Below are 22221 nucleotides of genomic sequence, written 5' to 3'. Positions count from 1 at the left end.
GCAGTGACACAAAATTGAGCAATATTTGAAACAAGATATGACCCTGAATACTTTGGAATCATAATGGCAGGAAGTGATGGGTGAGGGTAAGCTGAATATTTATGTGGGTGATTACACCTGACAGTGGCATAACACATATTTACAGGCCAGTTTGTTATTTTTTTGGGAAGGTATTCCTCGGAAATTTTTTAACAATCGGAAGTGGGCCTCGAGTTACAAAAGGTTGACAACCCCTGATCTAGAGATTGAGTAAGAATGGATGTATGTCTTTTATTTTGAAAACACTGATAAACTTCCGGTAGCTTTTACGTCGGTAACGGTTGAGCTTGACGCAGAAACCGAGAGGACGCTAACTGAGCAGCAGATACTCTACAGGAGGAGAAGGACCTGCAGCAACATGGGGATCAAACTGTACTACACCACCGTTACTGCCTCACGGACGGTGAGTCCAGTGGCCGTCATTTAAACTTAACGTTATTGTTGTTGTGTGTTTTGAGCTCCGGTGGCAGCAGCTAAAGCTAACAACGCTCCGTCCAGCAGCCTCTCAGTCGACCAGTGATCCGCTTCCTCCTCACTAACGGTACCAGAGCAGCGGGCCTCTATGCTAGTGTATATCACTATTACTGTGACGTCAGCGTTAACAGGTTGTAGGCTTCATGAAGAGGAAAGTTAGCAGCTGTAAATGTGACAAAACTAAACATAAAGGACGTGCAGAGACGAGCCTAAACAGTATAACACTGTCATTGTGTCATTTAGGTACATAAGGCTGTAAAGTGTAACGACCATATGTATCCACTTCCTGTGTACGCCAAACTTAATGTAAAAATCTGTCACTTTAAGGCTGCCTTGGTTAGGGCGACTATACATTGTAATGTTAAGGCCTTTTTTATAATCAATATGCATTTATCACTTTTGCATACATCAAATGCACAAAACCACATGTTCTAAATGAATTTCATAATTTGTAAGTGGCACACGATACGATACCATACAACTTTATTGTCAGTTTGCACTGAAATTCATTTTGCATCCATAGGCAGCTCAGTTTGAGAAAAAGTACACATACAATAGACATACTGTTACCATAGACAGACAGACAGACAGACAGACAAGTAAGACCCAGCAGACAAAAAACAAAACACATCACCATTATTCATACATAACCCATTACAAAATTACCATCACTCCTCTGGATTCACATGTCTTTAGCAGCACATTCATTATTATATAGCAACAAGATGAACTGATGGACAAAATCGTACTTCAGCCTGATAGTGTTAAATGTAGGGACTCTGAATCGCCTCTTGGAGGGCAGAAGTTGATATTCCCCATTTAAAATAAGGGATCAGAAGTGATGCTGTTGGCCAGTCTCAGTATACTCTTGTTGTGAGCTGCTTGAAAGGAGGCTGTCACAGGTTGGCCAATGTTCTTCGTGCAGATTTTGATTTGGCTATAAAGTTTAGTTTTAAGTTTTACAGATATACTACTGAGCCAGGCTGTGCTGCAGTACAACAGGACAATCTGAATCACTGAACTGAAAAATAGAAAAATAATCTGGCTCCAAATGATCTGAGTCTGCGAAGAAAGTAAATGCGCTGCTGTATCTTCTTACAAGTAAATTCAATGTGAGGGTTGACACATGACACTCAACCTTCTCTTTTTCCAGTTACTGTAAGCAAGCATGAGAACTAGTACTAAAATCTGAACAGTAACTTAAATAAGAGCTGCCTGGTAGTTTATATGTGAGCCGAATTGACCAGTAGACCTTATAATACAGGGAAAGTCAGACGTTTATATTATTTGATGTATATGTTAGTTGAAAAGCAGGATACTATTTTGTATAGTTTGACTTTGTAATGGAAGTTTTGCTCCATATTTCCATAGAATATATTAGGATGAATCGATTGGAACAGGTTGACATCCAGACTATCTGCAGACATCAATAACGTTGTAAAAACACAACATCCTTTGTAGGAATATTGTTTGAAAGTATGAAAACAGTGTAAGGCAAAGCACAGGGCCAAACATCTGGTACCTATTTGGTGTGAGGAATTCATCATGTAGTAAAAAAAAAAAAAGTTTTGTGACGTGCACTAGCTTTTAACCCTCTCATGTGCAGTAATGCTGCTAGATAACCTGGTTTGCTGATGAAGCCTTTCAGAGGAAGATTTTGACTGCTTACATGCAACTAGCGCCCAGTCTACTGGCTTCAACACCTGATGCACAACCATATTATTCTCTCATTCTGATATTTTATCCTTTCAATGCATTTCTCTCTCATTTTTCATATAAACAGAGATCCGAAGGTGAATTTTAAATAATTTGAGATGAGATAAGGAAAATCAATTCAATATTTTAATGTATATGCAGTAGCCATTTGTCAGAAAAATCTAAATAAATCAAAGGGCCACTGACGCACCATGGGTATGTGGTATATGCAGGCAAAGTAGTCCATTGTCCATGCAAAGTTTCTGTGTTTCTTATGATTTATTTATCCAAATCATAGCTGTCACTACCTCTCTTGCCCTGGTAAAAAAAAAACATACCAGCCACAAAAAGTCCCATCATAGCATGTCACAAAAAGAAAAAAAGTCATAGTTCAGTATGTCACAAAAAGTCACTGCATATAATGTCATAAAAAGTTACAAAAAATCCCAGCCACCTAGGTGCATGCTGGTCCTCTACCCGCCTACCTACATATGTAACCACGGGTGCCTACAGTGTTACCCAATTCATAAACAAAACAACATACTAATTACGCAAAAAACGTAATATACTAAACAAGAAAAATGTTAAACTAAAGAAATAACTAGCAAAAGAAAGCACTATCAAAATTGAATCTAAATAAAGTAGACATCTAGAATATTAAATCAAGCAAATACTACTTATTAGTAAAACAACAATTAAAAAAAAACTAAAAATAAATGGCTCCTTCGGTATGTATATGTAATATTGAACATATTTTTTTGTTTATTTCGCAAGACCATCCCTCCTATTCCAAAATGAATACATGCCCAAGAAACTAAAGCACCTATAAGAATATATCGCATTAAAATATAAATCCCTTTTTGTTATTCACTTTTTTATTGTTTTTGTGTTTAAGTAAACTTTGAAATGTGTTCCCTCTGTTAATACATCTTTTGAATTGTTCTGCAATGGTATCCATTTCTAGGTTTTCCTCTCTATACCACTCGGTTGGCTCAGACATAAATATCTTACTTGAAAGTCATATTTCAAATGTAATTGCTCCCTTTGAAAATCTTCAGTTTTAGTTACTTTGTCAACCTCTATAACTTTGTTCTTTACACGATTCAGGGAAGCTTTTAACTGCCGAGTCTGTAAAAACAACTCTCCTTACAACACTGGTCTTACAACAACTATGCCAGCTTGTTTCCTGTTAGTGCAGTGCTTGGGTGTGGTCACTCTTTCGAAACTCCCCTCCCAACTTCCTCAGTCGCCCAAAAAGATAGCAGAGCGTTCACGGGGTCTATTAATCATCAAACCAGGAGCCAGATAAAGCCACTGCTTTTTAAAGGCACAGCCTCAAAAAGTAAATTCTATCACAACACTATGCCTTGAAAAATGCCTAAATGTCCCTGCCCTTGAGGAGGAATAGTATTACAAGGTTTATTTTGAACAAAGTTGTGTGATGGCCCTCGTCTGCTTGTTATTTATCCCGCTGACTAACAGCATGCCGGCCAGTATGAGTAAATTGCTGTTGGGTGCTGTTGTTTTTCAGGTAAAGTCTCAACAGGCAGAAATGATGCGAATCCTTGAAAGTAAAAGCATCCAGTACGAGCTCATCGACATCTCTGTTGGCGTGGAGGTACGTGACGAAATGAGAAACAAAGCAGGGAAGCCCGCTGCAGTCGCTCCCCAGCTCTTCAATGAAGACCAGTACTGTGGGGTGAGCAAAGCACATACACTTTGCACACATTATTTAATAAAAACTCTACAGCAGTGCAGTCGTATGATAATTTAAGATAGGGCTGCACAATTAATCGAATATTGATCGCGATCACAATTTTGGCTTCCCACAAGTAAATGAACATGATGGACTGCAATATTGACGTTTTAAAATGCGTGTTCTGCTCATAGAAAACGCTGCAGCATATCAAATCAAGCGCTTCCTAAACTAACAGCCAGACATCTGGCAAATGTATTAATGATTAAAGTTAAAGCATAAAATTGTTTATCTAGCTCTTATTGTTGCGAATTTTACTCTCAGAGTGCACCAGATTGAAGAATTGAACTTTTCATATTGCAATATATATAGATATATGTATATATCTATATATATATACATATATATATATATATATATAGTAGAAAAAAATATTGCAGTTTTTTCCACCATCGTGTAGCCTCTAATTTGTACATTAAATGGAATGTAGCACAGCATGGAAGTGAAAACAGTGCCCTGCTTTTTATTTCAATGTGAAAGTGCAATAAAATATGTTGTCGCTAAAATCGATGAATAATCGTGATAAATAATCGTGATATCAATATTGATCAAAATAATTGTGATTATCATTTTGGCCATAATCGTGCAGCCCTAATAGTATTGTATATTTTTAACCGCCTCACATTTTATAGCGCAACTGTATGGAGGACCACAACATGACCACAAGTGACCGTTCCTCTTTCCACCCTCCTTTCAGCAAAAACTAGCAGACAGTGTTAACATGTTATAGACTGTGTATTTTGTTTAGGCTACTATCTGCTGGTTAACTGAAATGTCAGAAAAAAAATTTAATATATTCACTCCAGTAATATAATCAAAACTTACCCCATGTTTCAAACCCCCCCACCCCCAATTTGTTCACTATTAAAAGATGCAATTTTTATATAGAACTTCCTTAGCTCAACTTCCCTTGGAAAATTTGGGGAAATTTACCAGAAATGTTCCGACTCTTTGCAGCCCTAGTCATGATCTTTATTTTTAGCTCTACAGCTATCATATTAGCATGTCTTTGTTTTCTTGTTTGCTGATTGACACTCCTCCTCTCCACAGGACTATGAAATGTTTGCAGAGGCGGTGGAAGCAGATTCAGTGCAACAATTTCTGAAACTGGCCTGAGGAAAGTGGAGTGTAATTCTCCATCTTACCCCAATTCCCTCACCCACCCTGTGCCCTGATGGAGGCCCTTTATCCAGTCTCTCTCTCTCTCTCTCTCTGCACCACTGGCAGTATCTACTCACTTTCAATGCCATAATGAAAAATGCCAAATATCTCGTATCTAACCAATCAGAAGACACACATTCCCCCTACTGCACCATTAGACTCCTTCTTAAGCTGTTTTTTTCTGTTCTTTTCTTTTGATTTATTTCCTTCTCTTAGTCCAATACGAATCAATGGGGTGTCTAAATGTGCGGTAATTAGGTCGACTAATCTTGGCAGCGGCCACATGATCACTGGAGATTAAGCTAATCCACTGGGTGACAACATTCAACCCAGAATCTTCCTGATCCTCTGCAGACCAAACACACAATCATCACTCAGTCTTAACTACTTTGTCGTCTTTTTCTGTAGCCTTCAAGTTCCTATGTTGTACATGACTGCACACTATTTGTACTTCACATGGATGCAAATGCACACGGACGTAGCAAGGACTGTAATGTCCTTAAACCCAATTAATTATAAGAATTATAGCAGCTAAAAAAGATGCCTTTTTTGGCATGGACAGCTTTTTTTAATTTTGGTCCATTGGTCACCTTATGCAGTATATGACACGAGGTTCAGTTCTGAAGTGGAAACCCACTGTATCACCAGAGCTCACAACTAGGGCTGCCACTAACGATTATTTTCACTGTTGATTAATCTGTTGATTATTTTCTCGATTAATCGATTAGTTTTTTGGTTTATAAAATGACCAATCAGTGTTTCCCAAAGCCCAGGATGACGTCCTTAAATGTCTTGTTTTGTCCACAATCAAAGTTATTCAGTTTACTGTCATAGAGGAGTAAAGAAACCAGAAAATATTCACATTTAAGAAGCTGAAATCAGAGAAGTTTGACTTTTCTTTTCTTAAAAAATTACTCAAACTATTATGATAAATAATCAAAATAGTTGCCGATTAATTTAATAGTTGATAACTCATCAATTAATCGTTGTCATGTGCACTTTTGGACAAATATTAAAAATACAAATTGCTTAAATAAGCCCACAAACTAATACTTGTCTGTGACACATTAGAGGTACCCTGAACAAACAAAAGTTATGTTTACATTTAGATGCGTTGCTCTTGAGGTCTACCAAACGTCTTAAGTGCATTTCATTCCTTACGTTTGCAAAAATGATTAAAACAAATAAATATATATATATATTTTAAATCGTGCATTGTTTACATCCATGTTTGCTAGCATGCAGTCTTCTTCCTGGCAGGAGTGTGTATTGCCTGTGTGCACAATATAAAGTAAAAAGGGAGAAAAACGTTGGTCCATAGCGCTACTAGTGGTCAAAAACTCAACAGGGTACCTTTAAGCTAAAGTTGTGGAAATGTCTAACAAAGATTAGGCCAGATATGTTATTAACACAAAAAGGTATCAATGTACATTACCATCAGGCCCAGTGTCTTTTATTAGTATTACCTAAGAAATCAGTCAGAACTCCGAAATCGTTCACATTCTGGCTTTAATTAATCATTGGTGACCAGTTGTAGCTACCATTTAGTACACTGAGGTCGTGCCCTGTGTATTGTTTAACATACTATAATTGAAATTTACATATGGTGGCCATACATTTTGGGTATTAATAGGCTGATTCCAGTAATCTATGTATTTACATTTTACTACATAGGCTAACAATAAATACCTTCATGTTATGAATTTTTTTTTTTTTTACATGAAATATAGTTGAACTGGTAAAATAATAGTTAAATAAATAGAATATAAAAAATCCAAGTAATTTGACCAATTTACTGGCTGCGTATCAAAACATGTTTAATTTGGGAACCAGACCTTCTCATTAGATATGTGACAACGGTCACCAATGGGCCAAACTTATTAAAAAGGTTGATAATCAGTGGTAGTACAGTTCAGTAGTTAGCTGCTTAATTTAAGCACATTTCACATTTGGTGCCAAGATATATATAAATATATATAATGCGCTTTGCAGGTGGATTTTCACTGTTGTATTAGCACTTACCTGCCATCTTCTACATTTTCCATGACCTGTATAACCTGTATAACCTGGAAGCTTTATTCCTTGCACCGACGGGTGCTCTGTATTGTTGAGTGACCAGGCAAAAAGATGGCAAACATTTCGAAGGGAGCATTTCATATGGATTGTAACATGTGTGTCTTTAAGCTTTCAACCACATAGCTTTACATTCCTCTTGTTTATTTTATGTTACAGTTTCATTGTCTTTTCCTGGGCATGAAGATGCAGTAATGTGACTATGCACTGAAACCTGCCTCATTCTGAACAAAGATGTAAAGGTCAAAGCTGGTGTGTTTAGATTGACCTGACTCAGTCTTACTAGCCTTAGGGAACACTCACCACATGGGAAAAATTAAGGCTTCACATTTATGCGTGTGCATTCATTCAGTTATATATAAATATATATATAATGTTCATGTTTTGTCTTTTTTAAATCGAGAACAACATTGTTTCCCTCTCTGACTCGTAACATCTTCCAATCCCCACCTGCTTTCAAAATTGTGTTGTTACAGTTTGGGATCGCTGGTGATGACAGCCTTCACACATAATGTTTGTGCACTGTTTTGTAAGTTGATGGTGGTAGATGTTTGCCTGTTATTGCTGTATATTCACTATGAATCATGTTTTAGACATTCCATGTCTCTCTCTCTCTGAGCTCCTGCTTTGCTTTTGGACCAATTCCCCTTGGCCAAAAATTAAGAAGAAAATAGGGAATAAAATGCTGTTGTCTTCCAAGAAGATTGTGAAAAGTGATTTATGGGTGAAAAAAATAATTAAAATGGAGTTGAATCTACATGTGTGGATGATTTTTTTTATTCATCCATCTTGAACTTCTGATCTGATTATTTAAAATGTGTCATTTTCTATTCATAGTCCTCATTTTAATGAGGAATTTTACAGGATAGCGTGGGGACATTTGCTCACCCACAAGAGGGTCATTTCTAATTTGCAAGTCAGTGGAATATTCTGATCTGATTGCCAGTACAGTCACATGAATGACATCTTCCACACTCTGGGTCTGCAGTGTCAGTACATTCATAGCAATGGTGTGTGTGAGCTACATATTTTTACTGAACCATTATATACAGACTTTATTATCAATGTGTTCTGTATAATGATGGAATGTGACATGAAGTTTGTACACACAGACCTAGTTTGTTGGTCTAAACCTAAATGCATAACAACTAGTTTCATGAGTGGCTAACATTCATATAATACATTTATTTAAATTAACATTAAAATCATGTTCATCATACATTTGAAAATACATTAATCACAAGGTTTTGCTCAGTTGTAATACCTCAGTTGTTCTATAGGAGAGTAGCTGGTGTGACATATTTGAGTTCTACCTTTGCAGAAGAAGACGAAGAAGAAGTTGCAGGAAACAAGGATTCTAGGATTTCAAAATAAAAAACAAAACATTGTGGCATATTTAACAAAGTTGCATATTATTGTCATCTTGTGTGCTCGGAATAAGATATAAAAATGTAATTCCTGTCAAATATGTAAATACTATCAGGTAAAAGGTGGATAGGAAAATACTGTGCGCATTATCCTATACAATGGCAAACCAATGAGCACTTTGCCCAACAACACATGATGATCATTTGCTACAAAAACTATAAATATTCTCCCAAAAATCTGTTGATGTGGTCACTAGGGCTGTATTCGAAACCGCATACTGCATACTACTGAGGAGCGCAGTATGCAGTATACAGTACATACTGCATACTACTGAGGAGCGCAGTATGCAGTATGCAGTACATACTGCATACTGCGCTCCTCAGTAGTATGCAGTATGTGACAGTTAAAGTGATGTATTTAGCAGTATGCTAGACGAGGTTAAGCCTTTAAACCAGCTCTTAAAGCACAGGACAAAAAAACAAACTTGTACCACTATTACAATATTATCAAAAAATACAACTTTGATTTTGTTGTTTATGTTATGCTTGTTTACTTTATAAGATACTGCAGGTTTAAACTATTTATTCTGACAGCTCATAAAGAAGTCTGACAAACAGGATCATCAACGAGGAGAGACGGGAAATATAAAACATTCATCCACAACGTTTACTTTACTCAAACTGCTTTTTCAGTTACAGCAAAAGGACTGATCTCCCTCCAGATATTAGAGAAATGTTAAAAAAGTGTCATGTTGTCTCATCAGGAATCTCTCTGCCCCGTCAGAAGCTGCTCTTTCCCTCGCCACTTTGCTGCTCTGTATCCGCTCTGTGAGCGTCACTGGCCGGCTCTCCAGCGAGCTACGCCTGCGGGCGATTGTGGAGCTTTTTAACTCCAAAAAGGCAAATAAACACAGGTTCCTGTTAATTTATAATGGACATCTGTGTTGTGATATTTAAACAAACTATCCGTCAACAAGGAAATAAAAGCCTCTTGTCTACGAGACCGGAGTGAGCTCCAGCAGCTCATAGCGGTCTCTGAGCTTGACTTCCCGGCTTGCTGGCAGCGACCCGGGCAGGCGCTCGCTGGCTGTCACGGTATTCTGTGGAGCTTCTAAACTCCGACAACGGTGGAACAAATGTTCGATTCGCCATCTAACTTCGTAAAACTGCCGATATTAATAATCTACACAGTTGATTTCTCGCCTCAAAAACTTTCAGAAGTGAATTTAGTGTTGAAATGGCTACAAAAAACGTAAAAAACGAGCAGCTTTTGGCTGCTGTTTTTTACCCGTAGCCTGTACTGTTCCAGCGCTTTGCATTGTGGGATACAGTAGGCGAGATAGACTGGTCTGATGCATACTGGAGAATTTTTCCAAATCAGTACGTCATCCGGGTATTTTTGGCATACTGCATACTACATACTACATTTTGGCCAAATCAGTACGTACTACTAGTATAGTATGCGGTTTCGAATACAGCCTAGGAAATGTGGATATGGCGGTGACGCAGATAGAGACTACAACAACTAACTAACTGACTGACTACAACTGTATCACAATAAAACACGCTTACTAGAATTGTGATGGTTTTATTTTGAAAAGGGGCCACCGGATGTTCTGCTGTTGTTACAAACATACTGGTCCAAAGAAGGAAGCTGCACAACTTGACAGGTTACTGCTAAGATAAAGGTGAGTAAACGTTATATTATAAAGGCTTTGGTGTGAAATATACATAAAAAGCTCACTGAGCTAATGTGTGCATTAATGACCTGGTTATTTAAGTGTGTGTCGTCACTGTGTGACTGTCAGAAGCAGCCAATTCACAGGTGAGCTAAGCTAAGCTAAGATAGCTGACACTAATGTTTTGAGACGACAATATAGCTTTAATATAAGCTATTTCTCTTTATATACAATTAGCTAGTTTCACAAGGACTTCTGTTTCGTTACACACCTCATATTCGTCCCATTTGACCACTATAATAATGTTGTCAGCTGCCACATAGAGCTGCTAATGCTTGATGTTTATGTTAGCAGAGACAGCAGCAGGTGTTGTTTTGCTTTTTGGCGAAAGGTAATGCTGAATTTAGTTAGGAAGTTTTAGTTGTTTGGACTATTTGGGAATCTCTGGGATACAGTTTAACAATCCTTTATACATCAGAGGCTGCAAGCAGCACTTTAGTCATTCAAACGTCAGAGGCTGTCATAATGAACACAAACACAGCTGATGTTGATATGTGTTAATTAACAGATTAACCCACTTCTGCATTGTTTTCATGAGATGTTTTAGAGAGATTCAAGATTCAAGATGTTTGTTGTCACGCCGGTTATACAGGTACAATCGTGTGAAATGCTTTTTGCAGGGAAGCTCCATTAAAATAATAAGTTACATTACAATTATAAAAGGAAATACTTTGTACAAGGGCATGTTAATAACATATACATTAAGAATATATACAGTATAAGATATATTTTTGTGTGAGAAGGTGTCGTATGAATAATCTATTTAAAAGTCTGAAGGCCTGGGGGAAAAACTGTTCCTCAGTCTGCTGGTGAGAGTCCTGGGGGTCCTGTATCTTCTACCAGAGGGTAGGAGGGAAAACAGGCTGTTGTGTTGTGTGTGTTGTCCTTAATGACCCTCAGGGACCTGACGTTATATGCCTAGGTTTTGAGATATTTACCCTTAAAATGTCTTCCTTCACCCCAATACAATGACAGTGAAAGAAATGTCATTTGGCACTATTGAAAATGTGCATTTAAAAGATTCAACAGCAGTATGTCTTTTCAGAAACAATATCCTGCTCACTCAGAATTTGGGCTGGGAACAGTTTTCATTGGAACAACTTTCTACCCGAAGGGTTAAATAATGAGTTGAAGTTTTTTTACCAAGTTGTTGGTTTATGATTTATTATGTTAATAACAGATTTATTATGTTAATAATAAATAACAAGTAAGTAAATGTATATCTATTTATTTATAAGGGCTGTCCCAAACGACAGCACAGCAGGCTGACATGTTCTTCTGTCTGTCTGTCTCCATCATCCCCGTCTCAGTGTCCGGGACAGCGACGCTGCCCCACTGCTGTATACACACACAAACACCTCTACTCACAACAAACAGCAACATCCATCTGAGAATAACTAATAACAGTTAATGTTGAATGTATAATGAATCATTTTGTGGGATTATTCCTTATTTCATGGGCTATTTTGATATTTATACTTTATTATTACATAAAAACGAAACATTTGAATACTGATTTGGAGGTCGATTGCCATGGCTATGGTTGAAGCTTCGAAGCATTCGGGTCAGCCCTAATGATGAATCTAATAAAGTTTAAAGTTAAGATTTGTGGAATCAACTCTAATAAATGTGTTTGTTTTTTTGTCCCATGAAGCCACATGCAAAGATGAGCGTCCCAGACTACATGCAATGTGCCGAGGACCACCAGACGGTACTAGTGGTGGTCCAGCCGGTCGGCATTGTACCCGAGGACCAGTTCTTCAAGATCTACAAACGCATCGCCAGCGTGAGCCAGGTGAGCATCAGGGACTCCCAGCGACTCCTCTACATCCGCTACCGCCACCACTACCTGCCTGAAAACAATGAGTGGGGAGACTTCCAGACGCACCGCAAGGTGGTGGGCCTCATCTCCATCACCACCTGTGCCTCGGCCAAGGAGTGGCCCCAGACTGCAGAGCGCTTCCACGGCCAGAAGGAGGTGTACAGCTCCACGCTGTTCGATTCGCGGCTGCTGGTGTTCGGGCTGCAGGGAGATATCGCAGAGCAGCAGCGGACAGACGTGGCCTTCTACCCCAGCTTTGAAGACTGCCCCGATGTGGAGAAGAGAGTGGATGACTTTGTGGAGTCGATATTTATTGTTCTGGAGTCCAAGCGGCTTGACCGGGCCACTGACAAGTCAGGAGACAAGATACCACTGCTCTGTGTGCCCTTTGAGAAGAAGGACTTTGTGGGTTTGGACACGGATAGCAGGTGAGTTGTTCTATTAGCTGCACCATAACCCCCTTTTTCAAAAGCACTTAGAGGCTGGTTAAAGACTGTCTGAATGTTCGCTAACGTGATATACTGCATTATTTTCAAGTTGTTAGTGTGTTTGTTTCTGTGTCAAGTTGCTTGTTACATATCAGCCTTGCCTGCTCAGAAATTCTTCTCAAAAATCTGTCCTTTGATTTTTGCTGCGTTCATTTTCGTTTGTTCACCTTGGTTTATTTGTCTTTCTTCTTTTTTTTTTTCTCTCATACTGTCCTGTGAGTTTATTGTTGGGTGTGAAAAGGTGAGATGTTAGACTCATAAGTTTAGTTAACCCAAACCCATACCGATCCCATCAGCTTTAGCGCTGGCTTGAAAGAAAACGCCAGACCTCTGTGCTGTTGTGCATTTGCTCATGACTCCTCCGAGCCAAACTCATCGCTCCTCCACAGGTGTCAGTTTATACATAGACTGATTGAAACATCTTGATTGAAGTTGCAGGCCAGAAATAGCCCCTTAGCTGTTAAAATAACACTTTGTTAGCAAAATAGTCAAGCAGTAACACTAGCTACTAAAATTAAAAGAAGGCCTAACTTTAATTCATAAATGAATATAGGCTCCTCACAACCCACCATATCATAAATTAGGCCTGATTAGAAGTACTACATTACATTCATTGCACTAGTTGCACACAAATGTTGTATCAGAAATCTTGTGTTTGACACTGTTACAGTAAAGGAAACTGCTAAGTTGTATTCAGTTGACCACCTAGTGTTCACAGAGGCCCAGTGACCACTTTTTTTCAGTCTTGGCTACATCCTCACACTATTTCTATGGTTGATTCAGAGGGAAATTAAAGGGCCATACTTGTGTTTTTTTGTGCTTTTGCTCATTTACAACCAATTCCGTGTACTCTTACTTAGTGCCAATTTTTCTCCCCTCCTGGCAGCCACTGGTTTCACTATGTACCTATGTTCCTATGTATTCATGTATCGATTGATCTGGCTGTCTGTTTATCCATCCATTCAGCTTGTTTAAAATCACTCCACCACTGTATTACAGCTGCTGCACAGCACAGATACAGTAGCTTTGTTTTCATGGTCTGTGCCTTTTAAGTGCTGGTGGGAAGTCTCAACATTTGAAACCTCAGCCAACCGCCAAACAGCAACCTCTTTAAAGGAGCTCAATACGAGATTGGGAGCATTTCTATTGCCTCTGTCTCAACCTCTCTCAACATGATGGACTGCTAATGGTGCTAACAGCACCAACAGCATATGCAAACAATGGCGAAAAAAGTGCTGACAGAGATAACAGTGTTTACCTGAGGGGGAACTGCAGGGTGGGGGCTATATTTCCGTGATGATGCTGTCGTTCCGGACGGCGTTATCAGCTTTAACCGCCGTATGACAGCAGTGTAGAGCAGCGGCCGTGAGCTAGCCAGTGGGGCACGCTCACATGCACTAACATGCACTAAAAGCACGCGCGGCCGGCCAGACTATGTCAACAAAGCATAGAGAAGCTCAGATTACGACACACACAGAGTGACTTCATTCTCTGCTCAGGTAAACATTACTCCTCTATATCTTTACATAGCAAATAGTTGTTTGCTGCTGTATTAATATACAGGATATCATATAGAGAACCTATAAAGCAAGAAGATGCCAAGTTCACATTACTGTTTTCTCTTTTTTGTGCGTGGGATGTTTTTCAGCAACCAATTTATTAAACTGAGACTTGGGACTTCCGACCAGCACTTGAAATCCCTATCTAGTAAATCCTAAACACAGTCTACACTCTCATCTGCATCACTGTTAAAACTAATTTTGAGAAGAAAAAAAATAAAAATTAATTGTTTTATGTTAAGTTCAATTTAAACAATATATATTTATATAATTATATGATAAAATATTATACAATATATAATATAAATAAAGAACAGAAAACAAGAAGAGGAAATATGCAACCCGTTGTTTGTGCTTTGAGAGAGGGAGTGAACTTGGTAACGCTTTGTTTTACGGGTCTATGATTTTGCACTAATTTCCTAGGAAGTTTCCTGGAAAGAAGCATGGAGTACTATTTATGGGGAAAATAGGAATTTCCTTGAAAGAAAAGCTCTGATTAAAACCGACTAAATAGTAATTTATTAATAATTTACAAGGAGAAACTTGATCCACTGTATGTTGATGCATACGTGTTTGCATGTTCTGCTCACCTGCTGGAGCACTGACTAAAATACTCTAGCAGTTAATTGAAATTAATTAATTGTAAGTGCATCAATTTAATGCTTTCTCTGTTTTCCATATAATTAGTACCAAATCATATATTTCTTTCAAAGGAAACTTCTTGGAAATTATTAAGAAATGATTGTGAAATTACAGACTTGTTAAATAAAGTATTACTTTAAGCTCTAAACTAGACATGCATTTCTTGTAAATGCATGTGCAGTTTTTTTTCAGTAAAAACGTCAACAATGATGTTCTATCATTTATAGGCAAAGTGATAGATTACTTGTCTCAAGCGTGTTTGCAGTCTCTGCAATTAGATTTTTATACATTACCAAACATAACTGAAACCAGTGGCCACCTTCACTATGATATAAAATGTTTTGGAGAATGCTCAACCTAAATGTTAAACACTGTATTTACCTTTGAAATTAAGTAATATTTATGTGCAGAAACATTGAAAAACACTGGTATGGTCCTTTTTAAAGGAGGAGCTGATAGTTTGGTCCCACTGAACACAGTTTGGCCCAGTACATGCTACTGAGGTCTGTCCCAGCTTCAGGGGGACATTTGGATTGGGAAGGTGGGATTTTTGTCTGTTTGGCTGTCGATGCTGGAGCGACTCCCTGGCCATGAATCATGGATCTTTATTCATGAGAGAGCATACATTGCCTTCCAGCTTGGCATAGAACTGCAGCTACTCATAAAAACATGAGTTTGATAATGGCGTCCATGTCCAAAGATCCAGTTTAACTGCTTTGGTTATTTTTCAATGACTCTTTTAATAGCAGCTTGCTTTTCATTTTAGTTTTACTCTGCCAGAACAATTTCATTGTTGTTCAGAAGTAGCCTACTGAGCATCGGCATTCATTTTTGTCTTTTAAATTTTCCCAGAATATGTTTTTTTTATTCTTTATGTCCGCCTCTACATAGCTAAGAAAAATGTTGTTCATGGCTCCATTTCAGCTTGAGTCCTTGATCACCTGCTGATCCATGTTACTGTCTTTCCACGACCTTCCCGGTCTTTCAGAGTGCTCAAATGTCTTACACATTTCCCCAAAAACAGTCATATTTTTCCCCGTATCCTGGTGTAGCTCCTGAGTCCCTGTGTTATTGTGCAAGGCTAGAGGGTCGTAGGTCGGCTCATACTCTGTCCTTGTTTCGTTGCTCCCCTTTGCTTGTGCTTTCCCACCCCATACATCCCCACTGTAGCTGACTGATAAGATTCACTTCCTCTCCTGACACCCTGCTGACAGGGTCCGTCAACCAAAATCAATTTAAAAGCCCAAACTTCTATTATTATTCAAGCCACGCCATTTACTCTGCTGCTGTCTGAACAAAGTTTTTCTCTCTTTTTCCTGCTGCTTTCTCTCAGGCATTACAAAAAGCGTTGCCAGGGGCGGATGAGGAAGCATGTCGGGGACTTGTGTCTCCAAGCGGGCATGCTGCAGGACGCCCTGGTCCACTACCACATGGCTGTGGAGCTGCTCAGGGGGGTTAATGACTTCCTCTGGCTGGGTGGTAAGTCTGCAGAATGCCGGCTTATTACTATAAGATTGGATTTATACTAGCTTGTTCTTTCTTTACACACAATGTCAGACACACTCTTGTGGCTCCCTTCTATATATAAAAAATAAATTTCACTGGAAAAAATATTTTTAAATGTATTAACTTTAACTATTCATATTGTCTAAACATTTTATTTGATCTTTAAACGTCAAATTATTCACTAAGACGCTCTGATCAGAACCTCTTTATAGTCCCTTTTGTATGTCAAGAAGTTGGTAAAAAAGCATTTATATTTCGGGCTCCGTTTGATTGGAATAAGTTACCTTTTAAATATCTGTTCTCTGTCATATTTTTGCCGATTTAAACATTTTTTGATTTCTCATCTTAAAACAGACCGCAATGCTTCCATCACTGTTCCCCTATCTATTATTATTATTATTATTTATTTTCTTTTTCCCTTAGTTATTTAGTTTGTTATCATTTGGTTATATGTTGTTTGGTTTGTCGCTGTTGTGTTATACCATATAGTGTCTTCTGTTATTCTGTTTTCCATTTGTTTTGTAAGTGTTTACTTGGACCCCCTTGAAAACGAGATGATGCATCTTAAGGGTTTTATTTTGATATAATAAATATCATTTAGATTTACAAGGCTAGAATTAGTTTATTTCTCAATATTAGGTTATGTCTCCTTGAAATGTATCAGTGTCTGACAGATACTGGATTTTTGAGGCCAATAGCAGTATCGAGATTTGGGAGTTTGGTTTTTCAGCATAACACAAACGGATCCTTATTATTTGTTTATTAGAGAATTGTGACAAAGATGTGTACTGAGCGGGAGATTTTGCAGTTGAAAAATAAACTTGAAAATATTGAGTATCGCAATATTATGTTTTGTGATACTGTATTGATTCTCAAAAACACTATTGATCTTTAATTATGAGTATCAGTTTTGAGTGAATAGTTTACATGTAAAGATTAACTCATACTTTTATTTTATTTGCAATGTACGCGCCCTCTCAAAGAGGTGATATGATGTTGGATGTTACATAAATGCTAAATGATAAATGCTATTTCAGAACCCACTGTTCAGATTGCAAAAAAAACTCAGATTTTATGCATTAAGTGGTGTGTTCTCTATACTATGACAATTTTACAAAAATTAGATTTAAAAAATCCTAATATATCGCCTTGTTTACAGTATCGCAATATATTGAATCGTAACCCCTGCATCATGATACATATCGTCTCGCCAGATTCTTGCCAACACACAGCCCTATTTATCAGTGCTGTCTGGTTAAGAAACTATGTAATGATGGCACCGTTTCTAAATGACCTCAAACATATCTTTGGTATTTCAGTGATGCAATTTCTTGTTATTAATTGGTCGACACATACGGTGCTGTATATCTGTGATAAGCAAATAAAGGCCAATGTCAATATATCAGCAGTGTAAACATGAAGGTTGTAGAACTTTAACGATCCGGCGACCTTCAGAAGCTCTTGCAAAGATCCTAGGAATAAAAAATGAAAAAGAGCTAATTAGAGAGAGAATGATATAACGTCTTATTATTTGTGCCCTTCCAGCTGCGTTGGAGGGTTTGTGTTCAGCCTCCGTCATATTCCACTACCCCGGAGGCACAGCGGGGAAGACAGCAGGACGCAAGCCAAGCTTGTCCCAGCCAGCAGACGCAGGGAAACGCCACAGACCAGGTGAGCACATCCCTCTGTAACCACACTGATCGAAACAGTGGTCTGGATGGGATAACAGTAACTGAAGGCTGTTGTCTGTGAGAATGTCAACTCAAACAGCACAAAGCTTTGCTCAGCTAAGCTGCTTCCTTTGTGTGCAGAGTACGAGACGTCAGCTCCCTAAACTGCTGAAGAAGCTTCTCCCTTTGACTGCTAATTTGATTCAAACTTAACATCATTGAATCTGTTATTAACATGCTATTAACATGGTGTTTTATTAACACTGTCTTGCGTATAACTACACAGTAAGTAGAGCATCATCCTAAACCAGTTTGAATACAAGCAGAGATAAAGAGCTGCTCTTATGATGCCTGGATGAACTGAATAATTCAGGGTTGCAACTAATGATTATTTAAACTGTTCATTGTTTAGCTTATACATCTGATCTACAGTGGTTTGAAATTACATACAGTAAGGTTTGATGAAACACAGTAAATACCAGTACAGTGCAACACAGTTTTGCCTCTAAACAGGCAGCAGATAACCAGCAAACAGTAGCATATAGAGATATATAAATGAATGCGCTAAATAAACAAAAAACATTACATTTCAACAGTACAAGTGAATGCAGCTATGATATATCAGTAGTGTAACTATGATATTTAAAGTATCTGTAGGGCTGCAACTAACAATTATTTTCATTGTTGATTAATCTGTTTATTTCCTCGATTAATCGATTAGTTGTTTGATCTATAAAATATAAAATTTCCCAAAGCCCAAGATGACGTCCTCAAATGTTTTGTTTTGTCCACAACTCAAAGATATTCAGTTTACTGTCATAGAGGAGTATAGAAACAAGAAAATATTCACATTTAAGAAAATTTGAATTCGAGAATTTTGACTATTTTTTTTCTTGAACTCAAAACCGAATTTAATAATTGACAACTAATCGATTAATCACTGCAGCACTAAGTATCCGCATATGTATTCAGTAGAACAAGTGGCTATGTACTATACAATATGAATATCAAGCAGGTATGTTATATGTATAGTGTAAAAGAAGCTATTGTAGAGTTGAACATAGATATAGAAATACAGATAACTGGAAGTGTAAATACAAGGGGCAATGAGCCTTAATGGTTTCAGCAGTGGTATTGCAGTAATGGAGAGCAAACAAATATTTCTATATCAGAAGCTTTACCCGCCATATATTTGGTATTCTGTCTTGATAAATAATTAAAGGGGTAGTTTAGATTTTTTGAAGCGGGGTTTGTATGAGGTACTTATCCATATTCAGTGTATTACCTACAGTAGATGGCGGTCGGCACGCCCCCAGTTTAGAGGAACAGACAGTTACTGCACAAAGCTATGTACTGCCGTGGACGGGGGCGGCAGCAAAACTTATTAGCCATCTAAAAAAATCAATATCAGTTTAAGTGTATGCTATATTTAGAATATTTTCACCGATTTACCTTGCCGTCACGCAGCACTTTCCGACAGGGAACCAAAGCTGTTGTATCCATCTATGCTCTCGCCAAAGCCACCAGACTCCTTTGACAAAAACAATAATTTTAGCTGACTCGATCGGTTAGTTTGTTTGTGTTATTGTTTGACCTTGGTGTTTTAAAGGGTTAGTTTGGATTCACCAAAGTCACACAATAACACAAACAAACGAGTTGCCACTAGGGGTCAAAAACTTACCTTTAAATTAGTTTTTTGCATGCCAAAAGTTTATCATGATAAGTATATTTTCAGCAGCAGCAGCCATTAAGCAGGTTGTTGGGACTAACACTGCTAACATTGCGCCTTGCGTCATGGAGTGAATCTGCATTCTTTCTCTCTGTCTGTAGGCGCTCAGGAGGTTCTCATTGATCCAGGTATGGTATGTCTAACCAACATAGCTCTTGTAATATGGCAAGCCGTTTTAACATTTTATAGCTGGATATGTATTGCAGATATCCTCAATTACATTTTTCCTAGTCAAAATGAACATTTCAGATATCCACAACGTCATTCTTCCTTGGAAAAATTACGTCACTTTTGCCATTCATGTGTATTGGGCTTTTAATTTCAGATATTCAAAATTACATTTTTGATATCCAGAATGAATATTTTGGATATCTGCAATATAATTCTTACTAGGAAAAACTCCTATTTCAGATATCTACAATCCAATTGTTACTAGTCTTAATTTTACATTTGTTTCCCAGATATCCATAATGTTATTTTAAATATCTAAAATACATTGCGACTAGTAAAAATGTCATTATGGTTATCCAAAATTGGCATTATGACTAGTAGAAATGCAATTTCAGATATCTATAATTAGAATTACTGGTGCAGTGCCCGTCCGGAACGGGCCGATTGCTTGGCCCCCAGAGTTCTGCTTGCAGCGTTGTCGAGAACCGTGATATGGCTGCTTGTACCCGCCAATTGTGAAGTTGATTGGATGAACGGTTCTCGAGATATGCGAACATACATACATACATAGACAGACAACTTCCTTTATAGTTAGATAATGGTATTACAGCCCCACCTATTGGCCAAATGGCACCAAATTTGTCATGGTCACTCAAACATCATATCTACACATGTCCACCAAATGTGGTCCCAATGGCAAAAAGTGTTCTGTGTGTTAAGTGAAGGCAGAAAAATTCTCTGAACACGTTAGTTAACACTGGTTAGCAACTATTGTTGGCTTGTTTTAACAGTGGCTGAAGAAAATACTAGTTTCTCTCAATATGTCCTGTCACTAGCCAATCACTAAATGAGTCAAATTTAACAACTTAATGCTTCATCCACACACTCTTGCCACAGCGTAGGAAAGCACAGTGCTATCGCCAGATGAGTGACAACTTTGTTTTGCTCATTTTCTGTGTTGCATGACAGCATGGCAGAATTAGCAAGCTAAGCTAGCTAAGTAGCCAGCCGTCCGACCAGCGGGCTGGTGGCCAACGGCAGCGCTGTAAAGACAAATTGAGGGCGTATAAATCTTTGGATGCCTATAGTTAACTATCCTACTGTAAAGTCAGTAAAAAGAGAGTCATACAAATTGGCGAAGCGTTTCAGAGATGGAGAGAGCAGGTTGCCAATAATTTAGTTAGCAGAAGGCTAAATATTAGCAACATTTTCTCACAATCTCTGAAACGTTTCGCTGATATTTCAGCTCGCTAGAGCCTCGAATCACAGTTTGTCATCTCAAATGTGTGTGATATCTCGGTTCTGGCACCCAACAACACAGCAAGATGATATTTTCGATGTGTAACTTTAGCCCACTGCTAGTGTTAGCCTCCAGTCTTTCCTATGTTTTGCCTCCAGCTAACACCGCGACGTAATCATGACCTCAACACAAAAAAGGTCTGTAGCAAAAACTGTACAGAACATCAAAAATCTCAAAAAGTAACTTTTTCCATCTTGGTCCAGAGATGTCCTGCACCAAATTTGGTGACGATTGCTCAAAAAAAATCTGAAATGGACAAAATTAAAAATGGCATAAAATCAGTGAAGACGCAAATGGGCATTTCGGAGACTTAACAGATCAAAAGTTACAGGCCAAAACATCAAGTTCATTGTTATAGTTCATTGAACACCGCACTCCCTTGTATCCCCAGCAATACACCCGGCAAGTGTTAAGTAGATCGATGAGCAGTTCTCAAGATATGCGAATAACAGACCGACAGACAGACAGAGATTCTTTGCTTTATAGTTAGATTAGATGACTAGAAACAATGCAATTTTGACTAGTACAATCAAAGTTGTAGATATCTTGAAATACAACTTCTACTAGTAAGAACATTATTGTGGATATCTTTAATTACCATTCTGACTAGTGAGAATACAGTTTTGACTGGGAGAAATGGATATCTAAAATGTAATTACAGATAGGAGTGTGGTTCGATTTAAATGTTAAAACCGCTTGCCATACTTGTAGACAGCAATCCGCCTGTTTGCTCGTGGTCACATTTGTGTTTGATGTCATTTTTCATCTTACATCATCAGCTTCCTGATTCCTATGATTTATTTTATCCTTTGAAATTTGATGTTGATGTTTTTTTTCCCCCCCAATAGCAGGTAGTGTTCTCCTGTGTTGGTTTACCATCACCTTTTGTTTCCTAATGTACCTGCTCTTTCTCACAGCCACACTTTTGATGAAGAAGACTTTAAATGGTCACTCTTAGTAGCTTCTATTCCTTATTTATTTATCTAACAACTCACATCTTGATTATTACACTATATCGGTAACACTTTAT

The 22221-nt window shown here is 38.0% G+C and overlaps 2 protein-coding genes across 3 annotated transcripts in view; both read left to right on the top strand.

Annotated features, from left to right (window-relative positions):
* The first annotated feature begins 282 nt into the window (after positions 1-282).
* On the top strand, positions 283-5886 carry sh3bgrl3 (SH3 domain binding glutamate-rich protein like 3). The gene is made up of 3 exons (XM_037795982.1): positions 283-442; positions 3740-3907; positions 5015-5886. Exons 1-3 carry the CDS (start codon positions 398-400, stop codon positions 5078-5080), a joined length of 279 nt encoding a protein of 92 aa, XP_037651910.1. The 5' UTR covers positions 283-397; the 3' UTR covers positions 5081-5886.
* Positions 5887-10103: 4217 nt separating this feature from the next.
* The window catches only part of trappc9 (trafficking protein particle complex 9), a 250202-nt gene continuing 238084 nt past the window's right edge, over positions 10104-22221 (top strand). Inside the window, exons 1-5 of one of the 2 annotated variants that reach the window (XM_037794319.1) lie at positions 10104-10252; positions 11959-12554; positions 16149-16294; positions 17867-17992; positions 19822-19848. In XM_037794319.1, the coding sequence (XP_037650247.1) occupies positions 11971-12554; positions 16149-16294; positions 17867-17992; positions 19822-19848 (883 nt within the window). In that variant the 5' untranslated portion in view covers positions 10104-10252; positions 11959-11970. The remainder of the gene's footprint in view (positions 10253-11958; positions 12555-16148; positions 16295-17866; positions 17993-19821; positions 19849-22221) is intronic. The other variant, XM_037794320.1, reaches the window with a different exon arrangement.

Source organism: Sebastes umbrosus, chromosome 15, assembly GCF_015220745.1.
Source record: "Sebastes umbrosus isolate fSebUmb1 chromosome 15, fSebUmb1.pri, whole genome shotgun sequence".
NCBI lineage: Eukaryota > Metazoa > Chordata > Actinopteri > Perciformes > Sebastidae > Sebastes > Sebastes umbrosus.
The sequence above is the reverse complement of the archived record's forward strand: the minus strand, read 5'-3'. Positions and strand labels throughout refer to the sequence as shown.

What these genes read in the sequence shown, in the direction of transcription:
- sh3bgrl3 (XM_037795982.1), top strand. Translation starts at nt 398, where the DNA reads ATGGGGATCAAACTGTACTACACCACCGTTACTGCCTCACGGACG. An exon ending in CCGTTACTGCCTCACGGACG is followed by an intron (nt 443 to 3,739) that starts GTGAGTCCAGTG and finishes GTTGTTTTTCAG; the next exon opens with GTAAAGTCTCAACAGGCAGA. An exon ending in ATGAAGACCAGTACTGTGGG is followed by an intron (nt 3,908 to 5,014) that starts GTGAGCAAAGCA and finishes TCCTCTCCACAG; the next exon opens with GACTATGAAATGTTTGCAGA.